This window comes from Podarcis gaigeae (genome assembly GCF_964106915.1).
Source record: "Podarcis gaigeae genome assembly, chromosome: 6".
NCBI classification, from domain to species: Eukaryota; Metazoa; Chordata; class Lepidosauria; order Squamata; family Lacertidae; genus Podarcis; species Podarcis gaigeae.
Window position 1 is genome coordinate 93,372,281 of NC_139682.1, and position 22,277 is coordinate 93,394,557.

General features: G+C 49.0%; 1 protein-coding gene across 3 annotated transcripts in view; it reads left to right on the plus strand.

Annotated features, from left to right (window-relative positions):
* The first annotated feature begins 200 nt into the window (after positions 1 to 200).
* LOC310846752 (ADAMTS-like protein 2) overlaps positions 201 to 22,277 on the plus strand; it is a 39,736-nt gene continuing 17,659 nt past the window's right edge. For 2 of the 3 annotated variants that reach the window (XR_014565536.1, XM_083743818.1), the window contains exons 1-9: positions 201 to 518; positions 5,178 to 5,320; positions 7,827 to 7,902; positions 11,062 to 11,164; positions 12,315 to 12,460; positions 13,791 to 13,914; positions 19,123 to 19,203; positions 19,995 to 20,170; positions 21,417 to 21,828. Coding sequence is in view for 2 of the 3 variants with exons in the window: in XM_083743818.1 (XP_083599944.1) it covers positions 432 to 518; positions 5,178 to 5,320; positions 7,827 to 7,902; positions 11,062 to 11,164; positions 12,315 to 12,460; positions 13,791 to 13,914; positions 19,123 to 19,203; positions 19,995 to 20,170; positions 21,417 to 21,828 (1,348 nt within the window). In the remaining variant the exon portion in view is untranslated. The remainder of the gene's footprint in view (positions 519 to 5,177; positions 5,321 to 7,826; positions 7,903 to 11,061; positions 11,165 to 12,314; positions 12,461 to 13,790; positions 13,915 to 19,122; positions 19,204 to 19,994; positions 20,171 to 21,416; positions 21,829 to 22,277) is intronic. The other variant, XM_083743819.1, reaches the window with a different exon arrangement.

Below are 22,277 nucleotides of genomic sequence, written 5' to 3' on the forward strand. Positions count from 1 at the left end.
GGGAGGAATGGTTAAGGAACCCCCCCTCCGGTGGAAAGGATGCGACCCCCACCGCGCGCTCTTCTTCCTTCCCCAGAAGCCGCTGCAGGAAGGATGCTGCTAAGCCGGGCTCCTTTGTCTCCCTTTGCCGAGCGAGGACTCGCCGGGGGCTGACCCAGCTCCCCCCGCCTCCGGATCCCTCCTTCCGCCCCCCTGGCTGCCGCGGCTTCGGGTGGCTCTCAGGTCGCCTTGTCAATCACGGCCGCCCAGGAGCCGCCGGGTTGCGCGCCGCGCTCTCGCCGCCGCCCGACAGGTTGGAAAGCCATTAATTACTCGCTCGGCCATGCAGGTTTGCGCGCAGGCGGCTCCTCTCGCCGCCGCCGCCGCCGGGGCTTTGCTGCTGCCGCCGCCGCCGCCTCCTGGCTGCCCATGGAGCTCTAGCAGCGCGCACGATGGCCGCGCCTCCTGCCTGCTCTGCCCGCCGGCTCCTCGCCGCGCCCTCGCTGCTTCTGCTGCTGGCCGGTGCCCTGGGCGCTAAGGTAAGCGGGCTGGTGGCCACCGCCAGGGACGCGGGGAGCCTGGGCTGCCGTGCGCCCCGGCGCGCTCAGGGTTGGTGCGCCCTCCCCGGGGGATCCTCTGCGGGGCAACAAGCCAGGGGGCAGCTGGCTGCCTTGGCCGGCTCAGCCTCCGGGACTGGGGAGGGCAAAGGCAGTCGGCTCACAGCCGCCCAGGGCCTGGGAACCGAAGAAATGCGCCCTAGCGCGCGCCTTCCTTTTCCCAGCCGCTGTATCACCAAAGTCTGACGCGCCCGGGTTTTGTTGTTGTTGTTTTGTTGGTTGTTGGTCTCCCTCTCTTCCTCGCCCCCGAAAACCACCCCCTCTCCAAGCCAGAGATCATTTTATCACGAATTTAAGGAGGAAGAGGGGAACGGGTGGCAGTTTGCGCCAGCCACTCCCTTCGCTGCTTTGGATTCCCAAGGGATTAGGAGACCCGGAAAGCGAAATGCTTTGAAAAGTCCCCTGCTAGGATTTCCTTTGGCTCCGGAGACCCCCTTCTTGCTTCCCCCTTGGCCGCTTCAGCTACCAAGTCGTCTTCCCTTTGAAGTGGAGGCGTTTTTAACACATGGCACGGAGAACAGCCTCTGATCCTCTCCGGCTGTTTCTGCTCACGTGTGAATAACGTTAATGCCGGATGGAAAAAACGTACAGGAGGTTTTTTTTATAATGCACTTGTATTGCATTTGAGTTAGAGACTTGGAGAAGAGCAAAGCCTGGTTTGGATAATAATGTTGGAAACAGAGTCCAAAGAAGAAGAAGAAGAGTTTAGATTTGATATCCCGCCTTTCACTCCCTTTAAGGAGTCTCAAAGCGGCTAACATTCTCCTTTCCCTTCCTCCCCCACAACAAACACTCTGTGAGGTGAGTGGGGCTGAGAGACTTCAGAGAAGTGTGACTGGCCCAAGGTCACCCAGTAGCTGCATGTGGAGGAGCGGAGACGCGAACCCAGTTCCCCAGATTACGAGACTCTACTGCTCTTAACCACTACACCACACTGGCTGACAGCTGGAGAGTCCAAAATCCTGATCCTAAATACATTATGTGGCAATGAGGGCAATTCACAGGTGGGGAGGACCCAAGACTACAGTGCTATGCAAACTTCTCACTGTATCCATATTTTCACTGCATTATGTGCATGTGATTCCCAGACAAGTGGCTGTACTGAGAAGCCCACCCCTCAGGATCCCCCTTGCAGACAGTCTTGCTGCAGCACAGCGGTTGGATTGCATGCATACATAACCAAAGCATTGTGCTCCAGCACCTCCCGTGCTGTCGCATGGGATCCCGGGACTGACTTAGATGGTGTATAGTTGGTACAGCCACTTGTGGTAAGAAAACTATGGAAGGAAGCCTAGTTCACATGCAGGATCAATCCCATGCACTTTCATTGCTCCAACTTCTACGTACCCTGTTTTAGCATCCGACTGTTCTTTATTCATTTATTATTTCATTTTTTTTCACCTCCTGTTTTTCGCTCAGGGCAGCTCACAACAATAGTTTTGTATGAAACAATTCAAATAATTGTTAAAAACCAGGAGTGAAAAACTTAACGCTATCAGCCAAAATCCTGGAAACATTTTTTTATAAAAAGTATTTACATGCTTCATAAATGCAGGTGAGGAGGGGGGAGTGCCCACCTTTCCTTGGGAAGGGGCTCCACATTGGGGGTGCTGCCCCGAGAATGCCTTAGCAGTGGTCCAAATATAACCCACTCTAAATCGCATCAGTTGGGCATGTTCTGCTGAGCTGAATCTATAGTGGTAGAAGTTTTGATATTTGGATAAAGTGAAACCTCAGCTACAAAGCACTTGCCTTGGAAAGAGAATTGAGGTTGATGTGTTTTTTTAAACCAGCAGAAAACCCCCACCCCCATTTTCCTGGACCTTCTGTCTCTGGGGTAAACTAGCCTTAAGCACCCCTCCTTTCCCTTTGCCATTTTCCCATTAACAGCAGGTGTGGGCCATTCATTTGGGGAGGGAGGCAAAGACACACCTTCGGACCTGACAGAGAAGCTCTAATTAGAGCTCTGTGCTCTTTAATAACACTTGTCTCCCTGCAGCTGTAAAAACTCTGTCAAATCCTCCTCATTATTACAGAACACCCATTCAGAGGCCAGGCCAGCAAGCTCTACCTCTGCTATTCTAAACGGGGGGAGGCAACCCCGCCCCCCACTAACTTCAATCAGCTTGCCTGAGCCTCCCAGATTTCATGGGTCGCTGCAGCCATTGTGGCCCTGTTTCTCAGAGGCTTGTGAGGAAGCCCTTTGCCGTTTCCTCACTGTGAATAGCCAGAGGGAGACATCTCTCTCCGCGTCTAGGTTGGGAGGGGCTGTTGCCCCCTCTCAAATGAGGCCTACGTTCTCTTTTGCCACTGTGCCGCAAACTTCCGGCAGCCGAGACACACTCTTTGCCTGAAATAAACTGGATGCACACTTCCCTGTTGTGCCACAAACTATTTACTTTGCTACGGATCTTGTCTTCCCAAACGGACATGCGGAGGTATTATGTTGCATCTCTGTGCGAGTTGCTGCTGTAGAAGTGCCTCTGGGAAGAGGCATGCTCAGAGCAGGGACTCACGCAGAAGTGCAGGGTGGCCTCCTCTGTGAGTGGCAATCCCGATGGATAGACGCAGCAGATTATCTGTCCTTACAAAAAGCTGATTAGAAAGGCTCGTCCCATGCTGCACAGCGATTCTTCAATCTTTTAGCTAAGTGGTTTCTCAATATTGGTTCAATATTGGCACACAGTTCACCTTAATGATAGTGCTCTGTATGTTCCCACTGTGGCAGTGTTAGAAACTGAGATATGAAAGCTAGGAGCTAAATGGCACCTTAAACCGAGGTCATGGGCGCAACAACGGCACACTTTTTTATAACAAGAATACAAAGCTGAAAATGAATTGAACTGCATCTAAAATATTACATGTTCATTTTTCACATGATCTAGTCTTCCTCTGCCCACTCCCCATATATTCTTAAGAGGGCCTCTTCTCTTCAGAGAGTGGCTGGAAGTGGGGAGGCAGAAAAAGTTCCCTCTTTCCTTCCACTCTGCAATTTTAATCTGAAATCTTAGGCGCAGTATTGCTCCCAGAGCTCAGAAACAGCTCGCGCTAATGAAATTCCCTGTCGCAAAATGTGCCTGGAACAATGGGAGTTTCGGACACTGCCCTGTGGACATATTCTTCCATTCCTTTATATGCAAGTGGCTTCTACCCACTCATCATTGTCTGACACAATTGAGCTTTTCGGAAAGGAGATAAGAGAAAGACAGAAGGACCAAGACAAACACATTTTGTCCACAGAGAGGAATTTGGAGCTGTTTCACGCTTTTACCATGGCTAGGATGCATGTAAACTTCAAAATACTCAGGACTAGGGCTAGTAACAGTGGATGGTCATGGCACCTTGGGGGCATGCCTACAATGTGTTTGAAGTCAAGCTGTTCCACATCACGTTTGCAGGTGTACTTTGACAAAGACGGATTGCAGACTGATTCATCCAGTTGCCATGTTTTCTTGGAGTGTTCAAGAAGTAGGAGCGAAGTCTCGGATTGCTGATAATCCCTTGCAGATTGCTAGCCAAATGTCACTCTTATCCATTGAGCCCGTGACAAGCCGAGTGGATAACCAAACTGCCATTTTGTGAAACACTCTCATCCTAGAATAGCTTAGTCTCTGTATTATCCTGCACAATGAATCGTGTGTAGGGTGTGTTTTTTTATACCACACATCTGGTTATCTGTATGGGCTTAGTAGGATTGGTGAAACTAGGTGCCACGTGGGACCAGTTCTACCATTAGGCAGAGTGAGATGGGTGACTCTGGTAGATTTTGGGTTTCAGGAAAGGCTAAAAAAAAAAAAAGCTTTAAAATATAGTTTGTTGCACTTTTCCTGCCAGGGAGTGGGAGAGGTGACTGAGATTTTCTGCCTCAGGTGCCAAAACAAATTGGGTCCTATGCAATGCAGCGTGTATGTATTTCTCCACTGAAGGCAGCAAAATGTCTTGGGCAAGGCCTGAAAGAGGACAGACTGAGAATACCAGCACAAAGTTCTGGAGTTCCGGACAAATAATTTAATCCACAGCTGAATCAGAGCAGCAAGCATTATGGGAGTTTCAGAAAAAGACAATCTGTTTTTTTTTCCTTTCTACCGTTGAACAATATGTCAATATAATCATACTTAGGGCTACCCACTCTCTGTTTACTGAAATCTTGAAATCATTGAAGGCCCCATCTGCACTGTAGTATCTTACCACTTTAAACAGTCATGGCTTTCTTCAAAGAGTCCTGGGAATTGTAGTTTCTTACAAGTGCTGGGAGTTGTTAGTGATATGCTACAGCTTTAAAAGCACAGGGCAAATGGGACCCAAACTTTAAAACCCAAAGCTCCGCAGCAGGGGAACGTAAGTCCCCGCACTCTAAATATATCATGAAATTAAGCAAAACGCAGGGCATACGGCAAGCGTTCTTGAGTGGTGCCATTCAGTCTCGACCAAATAAGGAGGAGCATTTGTTGCCCACAAAAATAAAACAAAAAACCCCGGCTAGCTCAAAATGCATGTGTATATGAACAGCAGCAGAGCTGTATGGCTGGGAGAACACGCGGGGATGGAGTCCCCATGCTAACCATTCCCTGTTTTTGTCAGGACAGTAGGGAGGCACCAGAAGGAGCCGGTACCTGGAATGAAGAGGTCACTAAGTGGTGGGGGGAATGGGGCTCCTGGTCTACCTGCTCACGCACCTGCGGAGGGGGGGTGATGTCCCGCGAGAGGCACTGCTTACGGCAGAGGTAAGTACCAGCTTGGCACGAACGCTGCGACAAATAGCTGAAGCTGTTGTCGCCACCGCAGTATAAAAAGAGCAGAGAAGGGGAAAGTTGCCGGCAGCCAAGGTTCTTCCTGAGTCCCCCTTCTCTCTGTTTGGCTCAGTTCCTCTCATTTCCTCTCCGCTCTTATTCTGCGACCCCTTCTCCTTTGAATATCATTGTATTCCCAGGGTCCCAGCGGGCTGCTCTATTCATCCTCCTGAGGTACAACAACTCACATCCTGAGCCGGTTCCCCGGCTGAAAGGGAAAGGGAGGCATTGCACAATGATGATGACAGATTTCGTTCTCACGAATTCCAGCCGCGTTCTCGTCCTCGGCCCGCCCACTCAAATTCCCGTCCAGAATTGGCTTGCGAGGCCTTTGCAGAAGCCCCTGCCTCCTCTCCCAAGAGCTGAATGGGAAGCCTTGAAGAGGCACCTCTTTGAACCTGCTACTCCAGATCCCATGACGCTAATGAGGCCTGCCAACCAAGAACTCAATATGCTTTGCCTCACACCCCCCCCACCCCCAAATCCCTCCTTTCTATTCTGCATGAGCGCACTTCTGAGCGGAGAAAGCCTGATCAAGCCCCCCCTTCCTTTCCTCTTTCCTTCCGTCAAAAGGAAAGGTGGGGAAAACTTCTTTTATGTGGGCTGGCTGGCTGCATAATTAGGGTCCAGATATGCTGAGGTGCCTTCCGTCTGGAGATGGCAGGATTCTCAAACATACTTTGAAATAAACTGCGCCGTTAACAAGGTCCCCCAGTGTCTCTCTTAAAAACAGCAAACCCAACTCTACAGCTAACAGCCCCAGTCACCCCGTTAAAAAAAATTCTATTTATCTATGCACACTCCACGGAATGTAATGACAGTATTCGCTCAAGGAAGGAGGCGTCGGCTTGTGCATCAAAGCCCCGCAGAGTTCATGCAACAGGACTATGAAAAGAAGCTACACAAAGCCAGGCGCTTTCTGCCCATGGTCCTTCCAGTCCTTCAGAGCTGAGCCTTACAACCTCCTGACTTCGGATCAGGAAGTCTGCTCTAAAGGACTCCATAGATCTAGGGCCAGTAATGATGGTGGTTTTGGAAAGCTGTGCTTTTTCAGGGGTTTGGAGTGTTGGGTTGTGGGGTTGGTAGTTGCTTTTGGTAGTTACAGGCATTTTCCGAGAGAAGCTATCCTACTTCCCGTGCCTGTCTAGATGACACACACTTAATAACTCCTGACTTACCTTTAATTGCAGCATGCATTTGTGCTGGCTGGGGTTACTTATCGCTGAGAAAACAGCACTCTGCACATGTTCTTTTTTTAAAAAAAAGAGTTATTTATTGATACCTATTCAAAGATAAACAGAAATACATATCCATTACAGATTAACTTTTTATAATACCATCCTATAAAAAAGGGCAGAAAGTAGAAAAGAAAAGAAAAAGAAAAACCCAGAGAGAGAAGAAAAGATAAAAGCATTTCCTGCAGCCAAATATAGTATTCATTCATTAAAATCCAACCGTTCTATCTTCCTTACACCAGTATTTTTTCAATCTTCAAATCCAGATATTACAAGTTAATTTTCTTTCACGCAAAAAGTCCAAAGAGAAATTTCCAGTCCTTAAGAAGCATCAGTAATGATTTTTCTCTAATTAAACATGTTAACTTTGCCGTCTCCACCAAGTGCAATAGTGTTTTTTTTTAAAAAAATCAGCCATTCCTCTGCAGTGGGCAAGGCTGTATCTTTCCATCTTTGCACTCTGCACATGTTCAGAGGCACTTTAAACATGTTCCAGGACCGAAAGCAGGTTCTGGGACAGGTCTAATGAACTCAGATAGAAGCCCAGGAATGGGAGTCTTACACCCATCCCAGTCTGGGAGACGATGGCTTATCATAGAATCATAGAGTTGGAAGAGACCACAAGGGCCATCGAGTCCAACCCCCTGCCAAGCAGGAAACACCATCAGAGCACTCCTGACATATTGTTGTCAAGCCTCTGCTTAAAGACCTCCAAAGAAGGAGACTCCACCACACTCCTTGGCAGCAAATTCCACTGTCAAACAGCTCTTACTGTCAGGAAGTTCTTCCTAATGTTTAGGTGGAATCTTCTTTCTTGTAGTTTGGATCCATTGCTCCGTGTCCGCTTCTCTGGAGCAGCAGAAAACAACCTTTCTCCCTCCTCTATGCTTCTCCTCTCCACTTCTGGGTTGTGTATGATGGCAGTAGAAAACTGACAAAGAAGGGCAACATAAATTGTTACGGGTGTTACAATGGCGTTTCAAACCTTGCATAGAAGGAGAGGTTATGGCAAGCATAGGCAAACAGCCCTCCAGATGTTTTGGAACTACAACTCCCATGATCCCTAGCTAACAGGACCAGTGGTCAGGGATGATGGGAATTGTAGTCCCGAAACATCTGGAGGAGGGCCGAGTTTGCCTGTGCCTGGGCTATGGGGCTCCTGAGCCTGGGAAGCAAAAAACTTCCACTGCTTTTTTCTTTTGCAGGCTGCAAGTTTCTCAGGGGACAAATAGTAGCATGTGCCTCGGTCAGTCCAAGCACTACCAACTGTGTCAGCAGCAGGTAAGATCAAGTCTCCTGCATCCTTATTTAGACATGGATTCGTTCTGTGGGATGATGTGCAGTGTTGGTGCTAGCTGCTCTGGCACCTAGGTAAACGTAAAGGGACCCCTGACCATTAGGTTCAGTCGTGGCCGACTCTGGGTTTGCGGCGCTCATCTCGCTTTATTGGCCGAGGGAGCCGGCGTGCAGCTTCGGGTCATGTGGCCAGCATGACGAAGACACTTCCCCCGAACTAGAGCAGCGCACGGAAATGCCGTTTACCTTCCCTCCGGAGCGGTACCTATTTATCTACTTGCACTTTGACGTGCTTTCAAACTGCTAGGTGGGCAGGAGCAGGGACCGAGCAACAGGAGGTCACCCTGTCACAGTGATTCAAACCGCCAACCTTCTGATCGGCAAGCCCTAGGCTCTGTGGTTTAACCCACAGCGCTCTCCATGTCCCACTGGCACTTGGGGGCGGGGCCATGGGGATGGGACGAGTGTCCCAGGGGGCAAGCCGTCCATGGTGGGCTGCTTCCTGGGCGGGGGGGGGGAGCCACACCGCTTTGCCAGCAGCCTTCCTCCCTTCCCTCTTCCTTTTGACAGCTCGGGGGAGGCTCCCCCCCCCCCGAAGCAACCCAGGACCAGGGAGCAATGCTACACCACCTGCCCGTGACTCCCAAGCCTCCCCAAGCTGTCAAAACGAAGAGGGAAGTGGGGAAGGCTGCTAGCAAGGTGGCACAGATCTGCCCCTTTCCCCAACGGCTCGGGGTAGGCTTGGGAGTCGCAGGTGGGCGGTACGCCAAATGTCACCCCCCTCAGTGATGACACCCGGGGCAGACCACCCCCACCGCCCTCTTCCTCCGCCCCTGCTGCTATGAGCATGAAATCAAATAGAATTCAACTAGCAATTGGTTGGTTACTGCTATCTATATGCAGGCATCAATATGTATGGAACTTGAGGACATGTTATTGGACTTGCCAGTCTGCAAACTGCAGCTCGGTCCTATATGCATCTACTCAGAAGTGAGCACCATTGATTCCCATGAGTTTAGTGGGGCTTATTCCCAGGACTGCAGCCTCAGAAGGGTGCTCAGGTCTGCTCAAAGATTACAGTGGTATCTCGGGTTACAGACGCTTCAGGTTACAGACTCCGCTAACCCAGAAATAGTACCTTGGGTTAAGAACGTTGCTTCAGGATGAGAACAGAAATCGTGCGCCGGCAGTGGGAGGCATAGCTGTCAACTATTTATTTGAAAATAAGGGATCAGCAGCCTCACCTGTCAGTCTACGGGATATGTAACAATCCGGGATAGCAGCGGGAAACGGCACTGGAATAAGGGAATTTCCCCCCCAAAAAGGGGAAGGTCGACAGCTATGGTGGGAGGCCCCTATAGCTAAAGTGGTACCTCAGGTTAAGAACAGTTTCAGGTTAAGAACGGACCTCCAGAATGAATTAAGTACTTAACCCGAGGTACCACTGTACTCTTGGGAACATCTGGCAGTAATCCACCCCCCCCCCGCATTCTGGGGGGGGGGTTATAAAGGAATAGTGAGGTTAGATCCTCGTAGACTACATGGGCAAAATCTGCAACCTGGGGGCCACATGGCCACCCCTAAACTGAGATAGGCACAGAGAGAGAACATGAATGAATGAGTGGGCAGTGGATGAATGAAGGGGAGAGAGAGGGTGGGTGCTCATGTATTTGTGTCAATGGGTGTGCATGAGAGACAGAGTGACAGGAAATGAATGCATGATGGTTGAAAGAAGCGGGCACAATTGGAGGGTGGAGAAAGAGCCGCCAGTCACAAAACGGCTGCACTGTGGGGCCATGCTAGAACACAAAATAGCTGCCACAGCTAAAAGAGCAGTAAAAGAGACAGGAGCACAAAATACTGTGGCCCTCCCCAGCCCCATCAATCCAGATAGATAGATAGATAGATAGATAGATAGGTGTTTTGGATTTTTGAGGGGTTGTTTACAAAGACCTAGCACCCACAGGTGAGTGCCCTAGCACCCATAGGCTCTAGGGCAGCCTTTCTCAACCTGTGGGTCCCCAGATGTTGTTGGACTACAACTCCCATCACCCCTAGCTAGCAAGGCCAGAGCTCAGGGTTGAAGGGAGTTGTAGTCCAACAATATCTGGGGACCCACAGGTTGAGAACCGCTGCTCTAGGGAGTTCAGAAATAAAGCAGTTTGTTTAATTTTTATCCCACCCTTCTAAGAAGCCATGTGTGGCCCACGTGGTCCTCTGTTATCTGCATTAACAACTCTGTGAGGTAATTTAGCATAGCAGAGAAAGAGAAAACCTGACCCACCCCTCCGGTACATATGGAAACTGCTTCTCAGTCAGGGGTACCATCTGGATCAAGACCACAGTCGGCCTCCTTGCCACACCAGGATCCAGATCGACCCCCCCCCCCAACAATGGCTTGCTTTTAAAAAGCCAATCTTGCAATTGCATTTCTGGCATCTTGTCCTACTTTAGCCCTGAATCTTTCTCTTTTTATCTGGAGATCTTAAACCCCCCACCTGCTTGAAATCTTAAAGTTCAGAGCCTTTGCAAATACAGTGAGAAGCATAGCTGTCAACCGTCCCTTATTTGGCGGGAAAGTCCCTTATCTCACCGCTGTGTCCCGCTACTGTCCCTTATTGATGATGTCCCTTAAATTTCCCGGGTTTCAAAGGAAGCAGCTCCTCTCCCTCGCTCCCTGCCGACCAGGGAGGAGGGAGGCTCCAACTGTGTTGCTTGGCTGCGTTGCTCACCCAATAAGGAGTCTAAGAACGACTGGGGGGGTGGAGCTTGCATGCTTTGTTCCGATCAAATCGGCCGTGTTGCCTGGGGACTCGCCTTTGCTCAGCGCTTCCCAGCAGAGAGGTGACGTGGTTTTCCTTGCTGCATCCCCTTTGCTGGGTTGCTGCGCTGTGGGAACCACCGCTTGAGGTTTCATTTGGCTGCTGGCTGGGCTTTCTGCCTTTGGCTCGGAGGGGCTCAGAAGGTGAACATACCTGTGCCTGGAAAATCCCTTATTTTGGCTGCTGATCCCTTATTTTCGAGGCTGCTGGTCCCTTATTTTCAAATCTGTAAGTTGACAGCTATGGTGAGACCTACCCTGGCCTGCCTTTCGTTGAGAGGAAAGGGGATTCCGTGATGAGCTGAGTTTCTCTCTCCCTCCAGCTTTGTCCTGCCAACACCGCCAGCTTCAAGCAGTATCAATGCGCCAGTTTCAACGCCAAGGCCTTTGGAAAGCAGCACTATCAATGGATGCCTCTCTACCCAGGTTTGCCTTCGCTCCGTTACTCAGCAGAAGCTTTCAGATGAGGTCGCTGCACTTACAAGGCCTGGCGGAGTCTTCAATCCGTAAGACTCTAGGAGCAAAACAGCAGAAGTCCCCCTGGCACTTTAAAGACAGAGATTCATTGTGACCTAACTTTTTGTAGAGTAGAAACTGCAGCACGCAATGACACACGTGTTTAGATATATAGACAGAAAGTGTGAATGTTGGTGCCGAAATGGTATGAAATGCAAGAGAAACAGTGGTAGGCTAAAGTTCAGATGGAATTCTTCAACAAGATTGTGACCAATTCCAACATCAGTCACTGGTGATAACACAGCCTTCTTAGCTTGCTTAAAGGTAAAGGTAAAGGGACCCCTGACCATTAGGTCCAGTCGTGGCCGACTCTGGGGTTGCGGCGCTCATCTCGCTTTACTAGCCAAGGGAGCCGGCATTTGTCCACAGACAGCTTCCCGGTCATGTGGCCAGCATGACTAAGCCACTTCTGGTAAACCAGAGCAGTGCACGGAAATGCCGTTTACCTTCCCGCTGGAGCGGTACCTATTTATCTACTTGCACTTTGATGTGGTTTTGAGCTGCTAGGTTGGCAGGAGCAGGGACCAAGCAATGGGAGCTCACCCCGTCATGGGGATTCCAACTACCGACCTTCTGATCGGCAAGTCCTAGGCTCTGTGGTTTAACTCACAGCTTATGCTTCTTTAATTCAGGTAATGGGAGAGGATTTGCAAGCTTGGAAAATGTGTTACCATCAGTGAGTAATCATGTTCTGAGTAAAGTGGACTCTAGTCCATGAAAAAGCCATTCTACAATAAAGCTTGCTACGTTTTTGAGGAGCTACAACAAGCAATAGTACCCAGGGTGCCCTCGGTTGAGGCGGAAGCGATGGCGAAATCCGTTTGTGTCGGTAATGTAAATTCAGCCGATAGGTTTCCTCATCCAGGATCGCCCAATGTCTCAGTTGGGTGGCAGTGGATGTTAAAATCATTTAACTGACCTTAGCACCCAGCTTGCACAAAGCTCCAGCAGAGTCAGCCTGATCCCATTGGTCCTTAGAGGAGAGCATCTTCCGCCTCTCTTCTCCTGGACCACTGCCATGTCACCCTGTGTTCCAGTTTCTCCTGTGTTTTTGCTCTAGATGATTACACCAGCATCTCTAACAAGCCATGCGATCTCCAGTGCACCACCAGGAACGGAGAGAGGCAGCTGATGGCACGAGCCCAGGATGGCACGTCGTGCAAGGACAGGGCCTACCAAGGGGTCTGCATCAGTGGGAAGTGTGAGGTAAAGCACTGTAAGGAGGATCCACCTCCTGGACTCAGGAATGACCTACATTGGCTATGTTCTTCCTTCACTGTTGGAGGTAGTATGCCTCTGAATATCAGTTGCATGGAATCACAAGGGCTGAGGGAAGCCTATGCCCTGTTTGTGAGCTTCCCACAGGCATTGTCAGGGACATTGTCAGTTTAGAATTACCACAGGGGTTTGAGGGAGGTCACAGCTCGGAGGCAGATGAGGGGAAAAGCTAGGAAATAATGGGAGAGGAGGAGGAGGAAGCACCACCAGGGGGCGACAGCTGACAGACACAGTGTCTTAGAAAGCATCCCAGACTCTTCATCTCCCAGAACCTGGCGAGACTTGAAAGTAGGAGAGCAAAGAGCTCAAAGACAGAGGGCACATAGCAGCACCCATAGAGGACATGAATGCGGAAGTGGGAGAGACGGGGGTGGGGTAGACATTCACTCGGGACAACACTACTACTAACAACAACAACAACAACAACAATATATTTATACCCCGCCCATCTGACTGAGTTTCCCCAGCCACTCTGGGCTGGCTCCCAACCAAATGTTAAAAACACAATACAGCATTAAACATTAAAAACTTCCTTAAACAGGGCTGCCTTCAGATGTCTTTTAAAAGTAAGATAGTTGCTTATTTCCTTGACATCTGGTGGGAGGGCGTTCCACAGGGCAGGCACCACTACTGAGAACACCCTCTGCCTGGTTCCCTGTAACTTGGCTTCTCGCAGTGAAGGAACCCCAAAAGGCCCTCGGCGCTGCACCTCAGTGTCCGGGCTGAATGATGGGGTTGGAGATGCTCCCTCAGGTATACAGGACTGAGGCCATTTAGGGCCTTAAAGGTCAGCTTGGAAACATACTGGGAGCCATTTCCAGGAAGGAAGCCACTTAACTGACCCGTGGACATGTTTCCTGTCCCTCCCGCCATATTTGCGTTATCCAATCGGCTGGGTTATAAAGCCTCTCTCTGTAAATACTAAATAAAAAGTGGACGGTAAGAACATTCCTTGTCTTTGTACGTTCCTGGGCAACTGGCCGTGGCAGTCACTGGCGGCAGCCTGACTGGCATCTGTTTGGCCACAGAGAGAGCAGCATGCTGGGTGAGATGGGCTTTCAGCGTGAGCTGCCAGGGCTCTTCTTACAGTCTTTTGTACAAAGGATGGAACGTGAGCAAATGCACAGCGATCCATGCGTTTCAATTTTGAAAGTGATTAAAGGGGTTCAGAAGAGATGGCTTCTCGTCTGGGGTATGGATTAGGCTGACGGAAAGTTTTCACACTCTCAAGTCTGCCTCCACATTTCTCTCTCTCCAGCCAATCGGGTGTGATGGCAGTCTCTACTCTTCCCAGGTGATGGATCGGTGTCAAGTATGCGGAGGAGATGGAACTACTTGTTACCGCGTCTCGGGTAGCTTCCGAAAGGGGATCTCGCATTTAGGTACACTTTGTTAACAGCACTTAAGCTATTTCCTACGCTGCTTCTTGGTACCCCTCTTGCTTCTCCTCAGGAAGTTGGCAGAAGAATCGCTTAGGCTAGAGCAGGAGCTCCCCTCCCCCAACCCCATACCTGAAGCCAAAGCAACAACCAAGAAGGAGCTTGAAGAATTAACATAAAATATAGTTGGGTGCTACTGAGCCTTTGTGCGTATGTGGGTGGCGCTGTGGGTTAAACCACAGAGCCTAGGACTTGCTGATCAGAAGGTCGGCGGTTCAAATCCCTGCGACGGGGTGAGCTCCCGTTGCTCAGTCCCTGCTCCTGCCAACCTAGCAGTTCGAAAGCATGTCAAAGTGCAAGTAGATAAATAGGTACCACTCCAGCGGGAAGGTTAACGGCATTTCCGTGTGCTGCTTTGGTTCGCCAGAAGCGGCTTAGTAATGCTGGCCACATGACCCGGAAGCTGTACGCCGGCTCCCTCGGCCAATAAAGCGAGATGAGCGCCGCAACCCCAGAGTCGGTCACAACTGGACCTAATGGTCAGGGGTCCCTTTACCTTTACCTTGAGCCTTTGTATTAGAAGGTGCAGAACTGAACTGAGAAATCACGTTAGCTTAAGAGCAGAACTACACATTACAGTGGTACCTCGGGTTACATACGCTTCAGGTTACAGACTCCGCTAACCCAGAAATATTACCTCGGGTTAAGAACTTTGCTTCAGGATGAGAACAGAAATTTGCTCTGGCGGCGTGGCAGCAGCAGGAGGCCCCATTAACTAAAGTGGTGCTTCAGGTTAAGAACAGTTTCAGGTTAAGAACAGACCTACGGAACGAATTAAGTACTTAACCCGAGGTGCCACTATACATACAAAGGTGTATGACAAAACCGCCAAAGGCAATTTCTGGTGAGGAAAAGCGGTTTCAGAATGGGGCAATTTAAAGCAGAAGAATGGGATGCGGCGCTTAATCCTTCACCTGCCTGTTGTTTTTCTACGGAAAGTTAGGGGGTTGTCACCATTTTCAACACTAAGGGGTTCCAGTTGCATGTTTACCTTGCAAACACACATCTACAGTCCTGTGAAGGGGGGAAGCAGCTAGAGTGGACATTTTCAGCAGAAAAGCAGGAGGCAGAGGAAGGGTTATTGCTGAGGAGATTTCACTCCTCCCATATCCAAGAATCTGCTGATGTGTTCTGCTGATTCTCCAGAGAGGAGGGGCGGTTTTCTGCTCTCTACTTATTCCGCTCCAGCACCACATCAGAGTCAGTCAGTCAGTGTGTCTGAGAGAGAGAGAGAGTGATTGTTAGAGAGAGATCGTGTGCATAGATGAGGTTGCTGCTAAGAGCAGCTGCAGACACTCAGTGCAGTTCAGCATTCATTTTTGTTTAGACCTCATTTAGCTCTGTATATAGTTGTATTATAGTTGTAGATAGAAGAAAGAAGATATTCTACAGAGCTGCTCTCCGAGTCATTTATGCTCTGCTAGACTCTGCTATACTCGGCTGTGCGACGACTGTCTTCTTGTGGGAGTGAATCCGGTGCTCACAACTCTAAGCTGTGAGTCCACAGCACTTTGACCTGTTCCTGTGCAGAAGGTGGTCTCTGGAAGTGCTACCCAGCTCGCCTAGCCCAGTCGGGGTTGAAGTGGATGAGTCCAGTTGGTGGCACTGGCTCAAGGGTGATGCTGACAATTGCACCCCTTTCCTACCTCTGCACTGCTCCAGAGTTTTTCTTTCCAAAGCTGCTTTGGGATGTCTGGGAAGTGTTTGTTAAATGCGTTTGTACATGATATGCAGTTCTGCTTTAGGAGAGAGCTCAGTTCCAGGATGTTAATATCTGACGCCCTGCGATCTATGGCTGTAGGGTGGTATAAAGGTAAAGGGACCCCTGACCATTAGGTCCAGTCGTGGCCGATTCTGGGGTTGCGGCGCTCATATTGCTTTATTGGCCGAGGGAGCCGGCGTACAGCTTCTGGGTTATGTGGCCCGCATGACTAAGCCGCTTCTGGCGAAACCAGAGCAGCGCACGGAAACGCCGTTTACCTTCCCACCGGAGCAGTACCTATTTATCTACTTGCACTTTGACGTGTTTTCAAACTGCTAGGTTGGCAGGAGCAGGGACCGAGCAATGGGAGCTCACCCCATCGTGGGGATTCGAATCGCCGACCTTCTGATTGGCAAGTCCTAGGCTCTGTGGTTTAACGCACAGCACCACCCGTGTCCCTGTAGGGTGGTATACTAATTTAATAAATTAATGATGATGATATCAACGAACCTTCAGATTCTGTTTTTAAAACAATTCCATATGATCTTTTGCAAAGAAACAGACTTTACTCTTCGCTACGTGTTTGTGCTTTTGCCAAACGTGAGATTTTTGTGTAAGTGTGAAAGAGTTTATGGGTAGAGGCGGGAAAGGAAGTGAAGGACAATTTGGAGCGGAGGCATGGGATAGCCAGAAGGCTGGTTAGAAAGCACTGCATGCAAGTGCAGCAATGTTGCGTGAGCACAATAACCCTACCTGTGTTTTTCTTTCCCTCTGAGCGGACTAGGAAACAATAGAGACAGATGAAATGGAGGACTCCAGATTCTGCATGAGATAGCGACCTCGGCAGAAGTGGAATCACAGAAACCAGGGAATCCCACCCCCCTTGTCCTTTAAGCACAGACAGCTGGGGCTGTTTGTTCAGTCAGGCTCACAAATCGGTGACTCTTCCAATGACTATCACAACACTAGATGGGGGTAGAGTACTGTTCCTTGCGCACAGCGACATTTATTTGTGTGTTAAAATAAAGCACAGATTCAAATTGTTTTGCCTTTATAAATGAAGGCACACAAAACTGATACCAACACAGAAGCCATATAAATCACACCTCCCAACAATCTATATTTAGGGAATATTGCCCTGTTTCCAGGTCGAAATCCCTCTTCCCACATCCTCAGCCAGTTGCACTTGTTCGGAAAGCTCAGGAAGGCCTGGTGCCTCAAGACCCAAAGTGCTGTGTTGTTTCTGGGTTCTTGGTAGGGTTTCTCCAGTTCTTGTGCAGGCTGCTGAAGGACAAGTATTCGCTTATTTTCAAATCCCTGCATCCCGGATCCTGCAATAAGCGAGGTCTCTGGGCTGCATGCTGGATGCCAAGAAACATTCCACAGGAAAAAGAGAAAGGGGCTAATTGGGAATATGGATCCTAGGGAGATGTGCAATGAAGAATAGATATGTTGCTGCCCTCTGTTATGTTGGGCCAGTCACCCATCCAGCACAATACATATTATCCACTTTGGCCGGCAGAGGCGCTCCATGAAGTCAAGCAAAGGTTTTTCCCAGACTTGCAAACTGCAGGTGCCTGGGATCTTATGCATGCAAAACATTTGCTCTGTCACTGAGAGGTAGCCCTTGCTTTTCTGAAATTATCCACCTCAAGGTGCATACTCTCCAAAAGTTTAGCTGGGACAGCCATATAGTCAAGAGATAGAAATGTTACGCCTTTCAATCAACTCATCAGCATTTTCTATAGTCTTTGTCCCTATTCCCACCCACCCAATATTAATATTAATATGCATATCTATGGCAGCTAAAGCTGAAACAATTTTCAGCTGAGGGTCGGTTTATTATTATTATTATTATTATTATTATTATTATTATTATTATTATTAAATTGTGGGTGGCACTGTGGTCTAAACCAGTGTTTTTCAACCACTGTTCCGCGGCACACTAGATGTTGCCTGGTGTGCCGTGGGAAAAATTGAAAAATTCGAAAGATTTTAAAATAAAGTATTTTATAATTTTTCATATTTCTGTTTACTTGCTATTACATAATAAAGTAATTATAAAATACTTTCTTTGTGTTTATTTGATTCCTATTCAAGAGAATTACTTTATATATAGTCAATATAGGCACAGAGTTAATTTTTTTAACATTTTCTAATGATGGTGTGCCTCGTGATTTTTTTCATGAAACAAGTGTGCCTTTGCCCAAAAAAGGTTGAAAAACACTGGTCTAAACCACTGAGCCTCTTGAGCTTGCAGGTCATAAGGTTGACAGTTCAAATCTGTGCAATGGGGTGAGCTTCCGTTGCTCTGTCCCAGCTCCTCCAAACTAGCAGTTCGAAAGCGTACCGGTGCAAGCAGATAAATAGGTACTGCTGCAGCAGGAAGGTAAACGGTGTTTCTGTGAGGTCTGGCACTCATTGCAGTTTAGTCATGCTGGCCACATGACCTGGAAAGCTGTCCACGATCAAATGCTGGCTCCCTTGGCCTGAAAGCAGAGATAAACACCGCACCGCATAGTCAAATTTGACTAGACTTAACCATTCTGGGGTCCGTCACGTTTAACTATTTATTATCTGTGCTTTGCAAGCCTCCTCAACAGACATGTGTTTCATATATGCATGTTCTAAAAGGCTCATGAATTAGAATCCTTAGAACAGAACACCTTGGCAGATTTACCCAGTAACTTAGGCTCACACACAGTTCATACATTATGTTGGGCCCTCTCATGGTGGAGAAATGGCCTCCCCACTCTCTTTCACCATGCAGATGACAGTAATAATGATCATCATGATGATAATAATAATAATAATAATATTTATACCCCGCCCATCTGGCTGGGTTTCCCCAGCCACTCTGGGCTGCTTACAGCACACAAGAAATTGTAAAATGTTAGGCATTAAAAATTTCCCGATACAGGGTTGCCTTCAGGTGTCTTCTAAAAGACAGATAGTTGTTTATTTCCTTGACATCTGATGGGAGGGCGTTCCACAGGGCGGGTGCCACTACCATGAATGCCCTCTGCCTGGTTCCCTGTAGCTTTGCTTCTTGCAGTGAGGGAACCGCCAGAAGGCCCTCAGCGCTGGACCTCAGTAGAACAATGGGGGTGGAGAAGCTCCTTCAGATATACTGGGCCGAGGCCGTTTAGGCAGACATACACCTCAGATGGTCTAAATATACAGCTAAACTAAATATACAACTAAAAAAGGAATGCATGAAAAATGTATATCCTACAGGTACCACTATTCAGTCACTGGTTGCAGTGCGTTATTGAGCGTCTAATCTTTGGCAAACCTGGGTTTGCCTCTGTTCAATGTGTGAAATGGTCTAAACACACTCAACTAAATTAACACCTGTGACCTAGTGGAAACAGAGAAACTGCTTCATGGAGCAATGCCAGTTCCCCTGATTTTGGTTTTCTGTTTTGTCTTTGGTTCCTGTTTCCTAGGCTATGTGTTCATCACCAACATCCCCGCTGGTGCTACAGACATCCTCATTATAGAGCGGAGGAAAACAGAGAACATCCTAGGTAAGCGATGGACAGAAATGCTCCACTGGGGTAATTTGTCTCGCAGCACAGCAAGGAGAGTGCTTAACTGACTTAATTACTGCATGCAAGCCTTAAAGAGCATTCAGGAGAGGGCTTTTTTGTTCTTGACCAATCTGTTCAGAGTAAATGCTATCCTTTGATTTCAGCTTCAGTGGCGTCAAAGAAGAGGAAAGCCTTAAAATTACAGTGCCTTTTATCAAGAACTTTTAAACCAATGAATTGGTTCTGACCAAGCAAGTTTTTAGTTAGAGGGACATCTTAATAAAACTCTCTCAATGCAAGCATTGTCTTTTTTATTTTAAAAAATCCATTTCCTATTTAACCTAGATTATGTCTAGGGGAAGGAGGAGGGAAATACAGCTAAGATACATTTGTGGAGTACACCCAATCCCTCTACTCTGATGGTTCCCACTCCTGGGCACATGGCAGATATAACAAATATTGGTACAACATTTTAACAAAAGTAGCAGGGCACATGCCCCAAAATGCTACCATTGAGTTACACTTTTTGTAATCTCTAGCACGTCCAGGGCTTGTCTTGAGATCTGAAAACTTGGGAGAGCCTCTATACTGCGGCGTAGTGTGGAGGGAGGGGGGCTGAGGGGGCCATCACCCTGGGCACAGTTTTTTGGGGGGGCACATCACAGCACCCTGGTGCCCTGCAGCTGGAGGGCAGCTGAGAAGGATGCAATAGGCTTGTGCCCTAGCCCCTGCAAGCACTTGCAAGGAAGATTCCTTTGTCTTTCATCCCCTCTCTGTCTCCTTGCTAGCGCTGGCGGATGAAACTGGGCGCTTCTTCTTCAATGGGAATTCGGCTATCGACAACCCACAGAACTTCCGAGTAGCTGGCACTGTGTTCAAATACCGCCGGCCTTCCAGCCTGCACGCTGACGGCCTCGAGTACATTATTGCACAGGGGCCTACCAACCAGTCTCTCAACGCCATGGTAAGTGATGGAGGCTACAAGATTGCCTTCTTGCTCCTTGTGTGAGCCCCAAGAATGGGAGCGCAAAGTTAAAGGGGGCTTGGGGGCCTGATCCGCAACAGTGGGTTGAGGCAAAGTTCTCAAATCGCATTAGATGTCAGGAGCGAGGTGGCAGTTAATCACGCTGTGCAAGTTGGAATGAACTCTTTAATAGCAAGAACAAGATGTGCACAGACTTGGTGGAGTACCTTTGCCCCATAGATCAGTTGCTGAGACTGAAAGTCCTGGGCTCGTCCACTCCTCTCCAGGGCTTTTCCCAAGCAATCAGAGACTGCACCTGTATGTAGCTTGTTGCTGCTCTGCCCGTTTCAGCCCGCTTCTGGTTCTGTGAGACAGGTGGGGCGGGGAGCCGATTGCAGCAGGAAGGGGAGAGACTTGTGACTCTTCACCAGGCTGACTCATCTCTGCCTCCTGGCCTCCCTGCTCCTGCTTCTGGACACAGTCTGCCACAGACTCTCCCTGCTCACTGAGCCCTGTTACTCCTTCAGCTTCTGATACCTCGTCTTCCCAGTCTTCTCCCTCTGTTGTCCCACCACCAATCCCTGGGCTCTGAGCCTTCTTCCCTTGGTTTCTCCCCAGCTAGTTTCTCCCACCATTCCTCTACATCCCATCAGTCCATGACATTACCTTCACGTGGACTGAATCAGCTAGATTGGTGACTGGAAGTGGCCGCTGAGACCATATAACACCAGTCCTGAAAGAGCTTCATTGGTTCCCAGTACGTTTCCGAGCACAATTAAAAGTGTTGGTGTTGACCTTTAAAGCCTTAAACGGCCTTGGTCCTGTATTCCTGAAGGAGCGTCTCCACCCCCATCATTCTGCCCGGACGCTGAGGTCCAGCGCCGAGGGCCTTCTGGCGGTTCCCTCATTGCGAGAAGCAAAGCTACAGGGAACCAGGCAGAGGGCCTTCTCAGTAATGGCGCCTGCCCTGTGGAACGCCCTCCCACCAGATGTCAAGGCAATAAACAACTATTTTACTTTTAAAAGACAACTGAAGGCGGCCCTGTTTAGGGAAGTTTTTTAATTTCTGACACTGTATTGTTTTTAATATTCAGTTGGAAGCCGCCCAGAGTGGGCAGGGTTATAAATAATAAAGTATTATTATTATTATTATTATTATTATTATTATTATTATTATTCCCAAGTGCTAGTGCCGATGGATTAATTTTGTTTCCCTTTGCTTTTTCCTTTTCCTTGTTGAACCCAGTACTATAACTTCAATGGGAAAGTCCCCCATGTGACCTACGACTACACAGTGCCCAGGGCGCTTTCGCCAGCTCTTCAAACTGTTCCCCCCGCCATCAAGATGCCAACGTTGTACCTTCACTTGCCGGAGCCCAGCCACAATCGCCAGGACGCCGTCCCGCCCATATCCCAAGATTTCAACACCACTTGGTTATCTCTCGCGCCGGATGACGTCGGGGAGCCTTTCCCACGGGGGGAGGAGCACGGAGGGGTGGCCTTCAAAAGCCAGGGCTTCTTCCCATTTAACTCAACTGCTCAAGGCAAGGACTGGGGCTGGAAGCATGGGGCAGAGGACGAAAAGTTTGGTTTCCAAGTCCAACAGGTCTACCACACCAACGGAGCAGGTGATGACGAAAAGATAGAAGCAGATCTGGGTTGGTATATTTTCTTGCCACTATATTTGCGGCGTTGGATTCCTTCTGCCCCCACATGAAGGGCGGGGCGGGGCGGGGTAGCCATGTCCTCCCAATGCTGCCTACTGAAAACCTGCACTTTTTTTGCATTGCTATTCTTAGTTATGTATTGCCTTATTCCTGACCCATATATCCCGAGCCTTCTGTGTGGGGGGTTGGGAGGAAGTAAATAATTGTTGTGGGTTTGCTTGGTTTCCAATCCAACTTACCCGGACCCTGAGATCATCTTCTGAGGCCCTTCTTCATGTGCCTCCTCCTCAAGAGGTCTGGAGGGTGGCAACACGAGAGCAGGGCCTTCTCTGCTGTGGCTCCCCATCTGTGGAATGCTCTCCCCAGGGAAGTTTGCCTGGCGCCGTCATTATACACCTTTAGGTGCCAGGCAAAAACATTCCTTTTTAACCAGGCCTTTG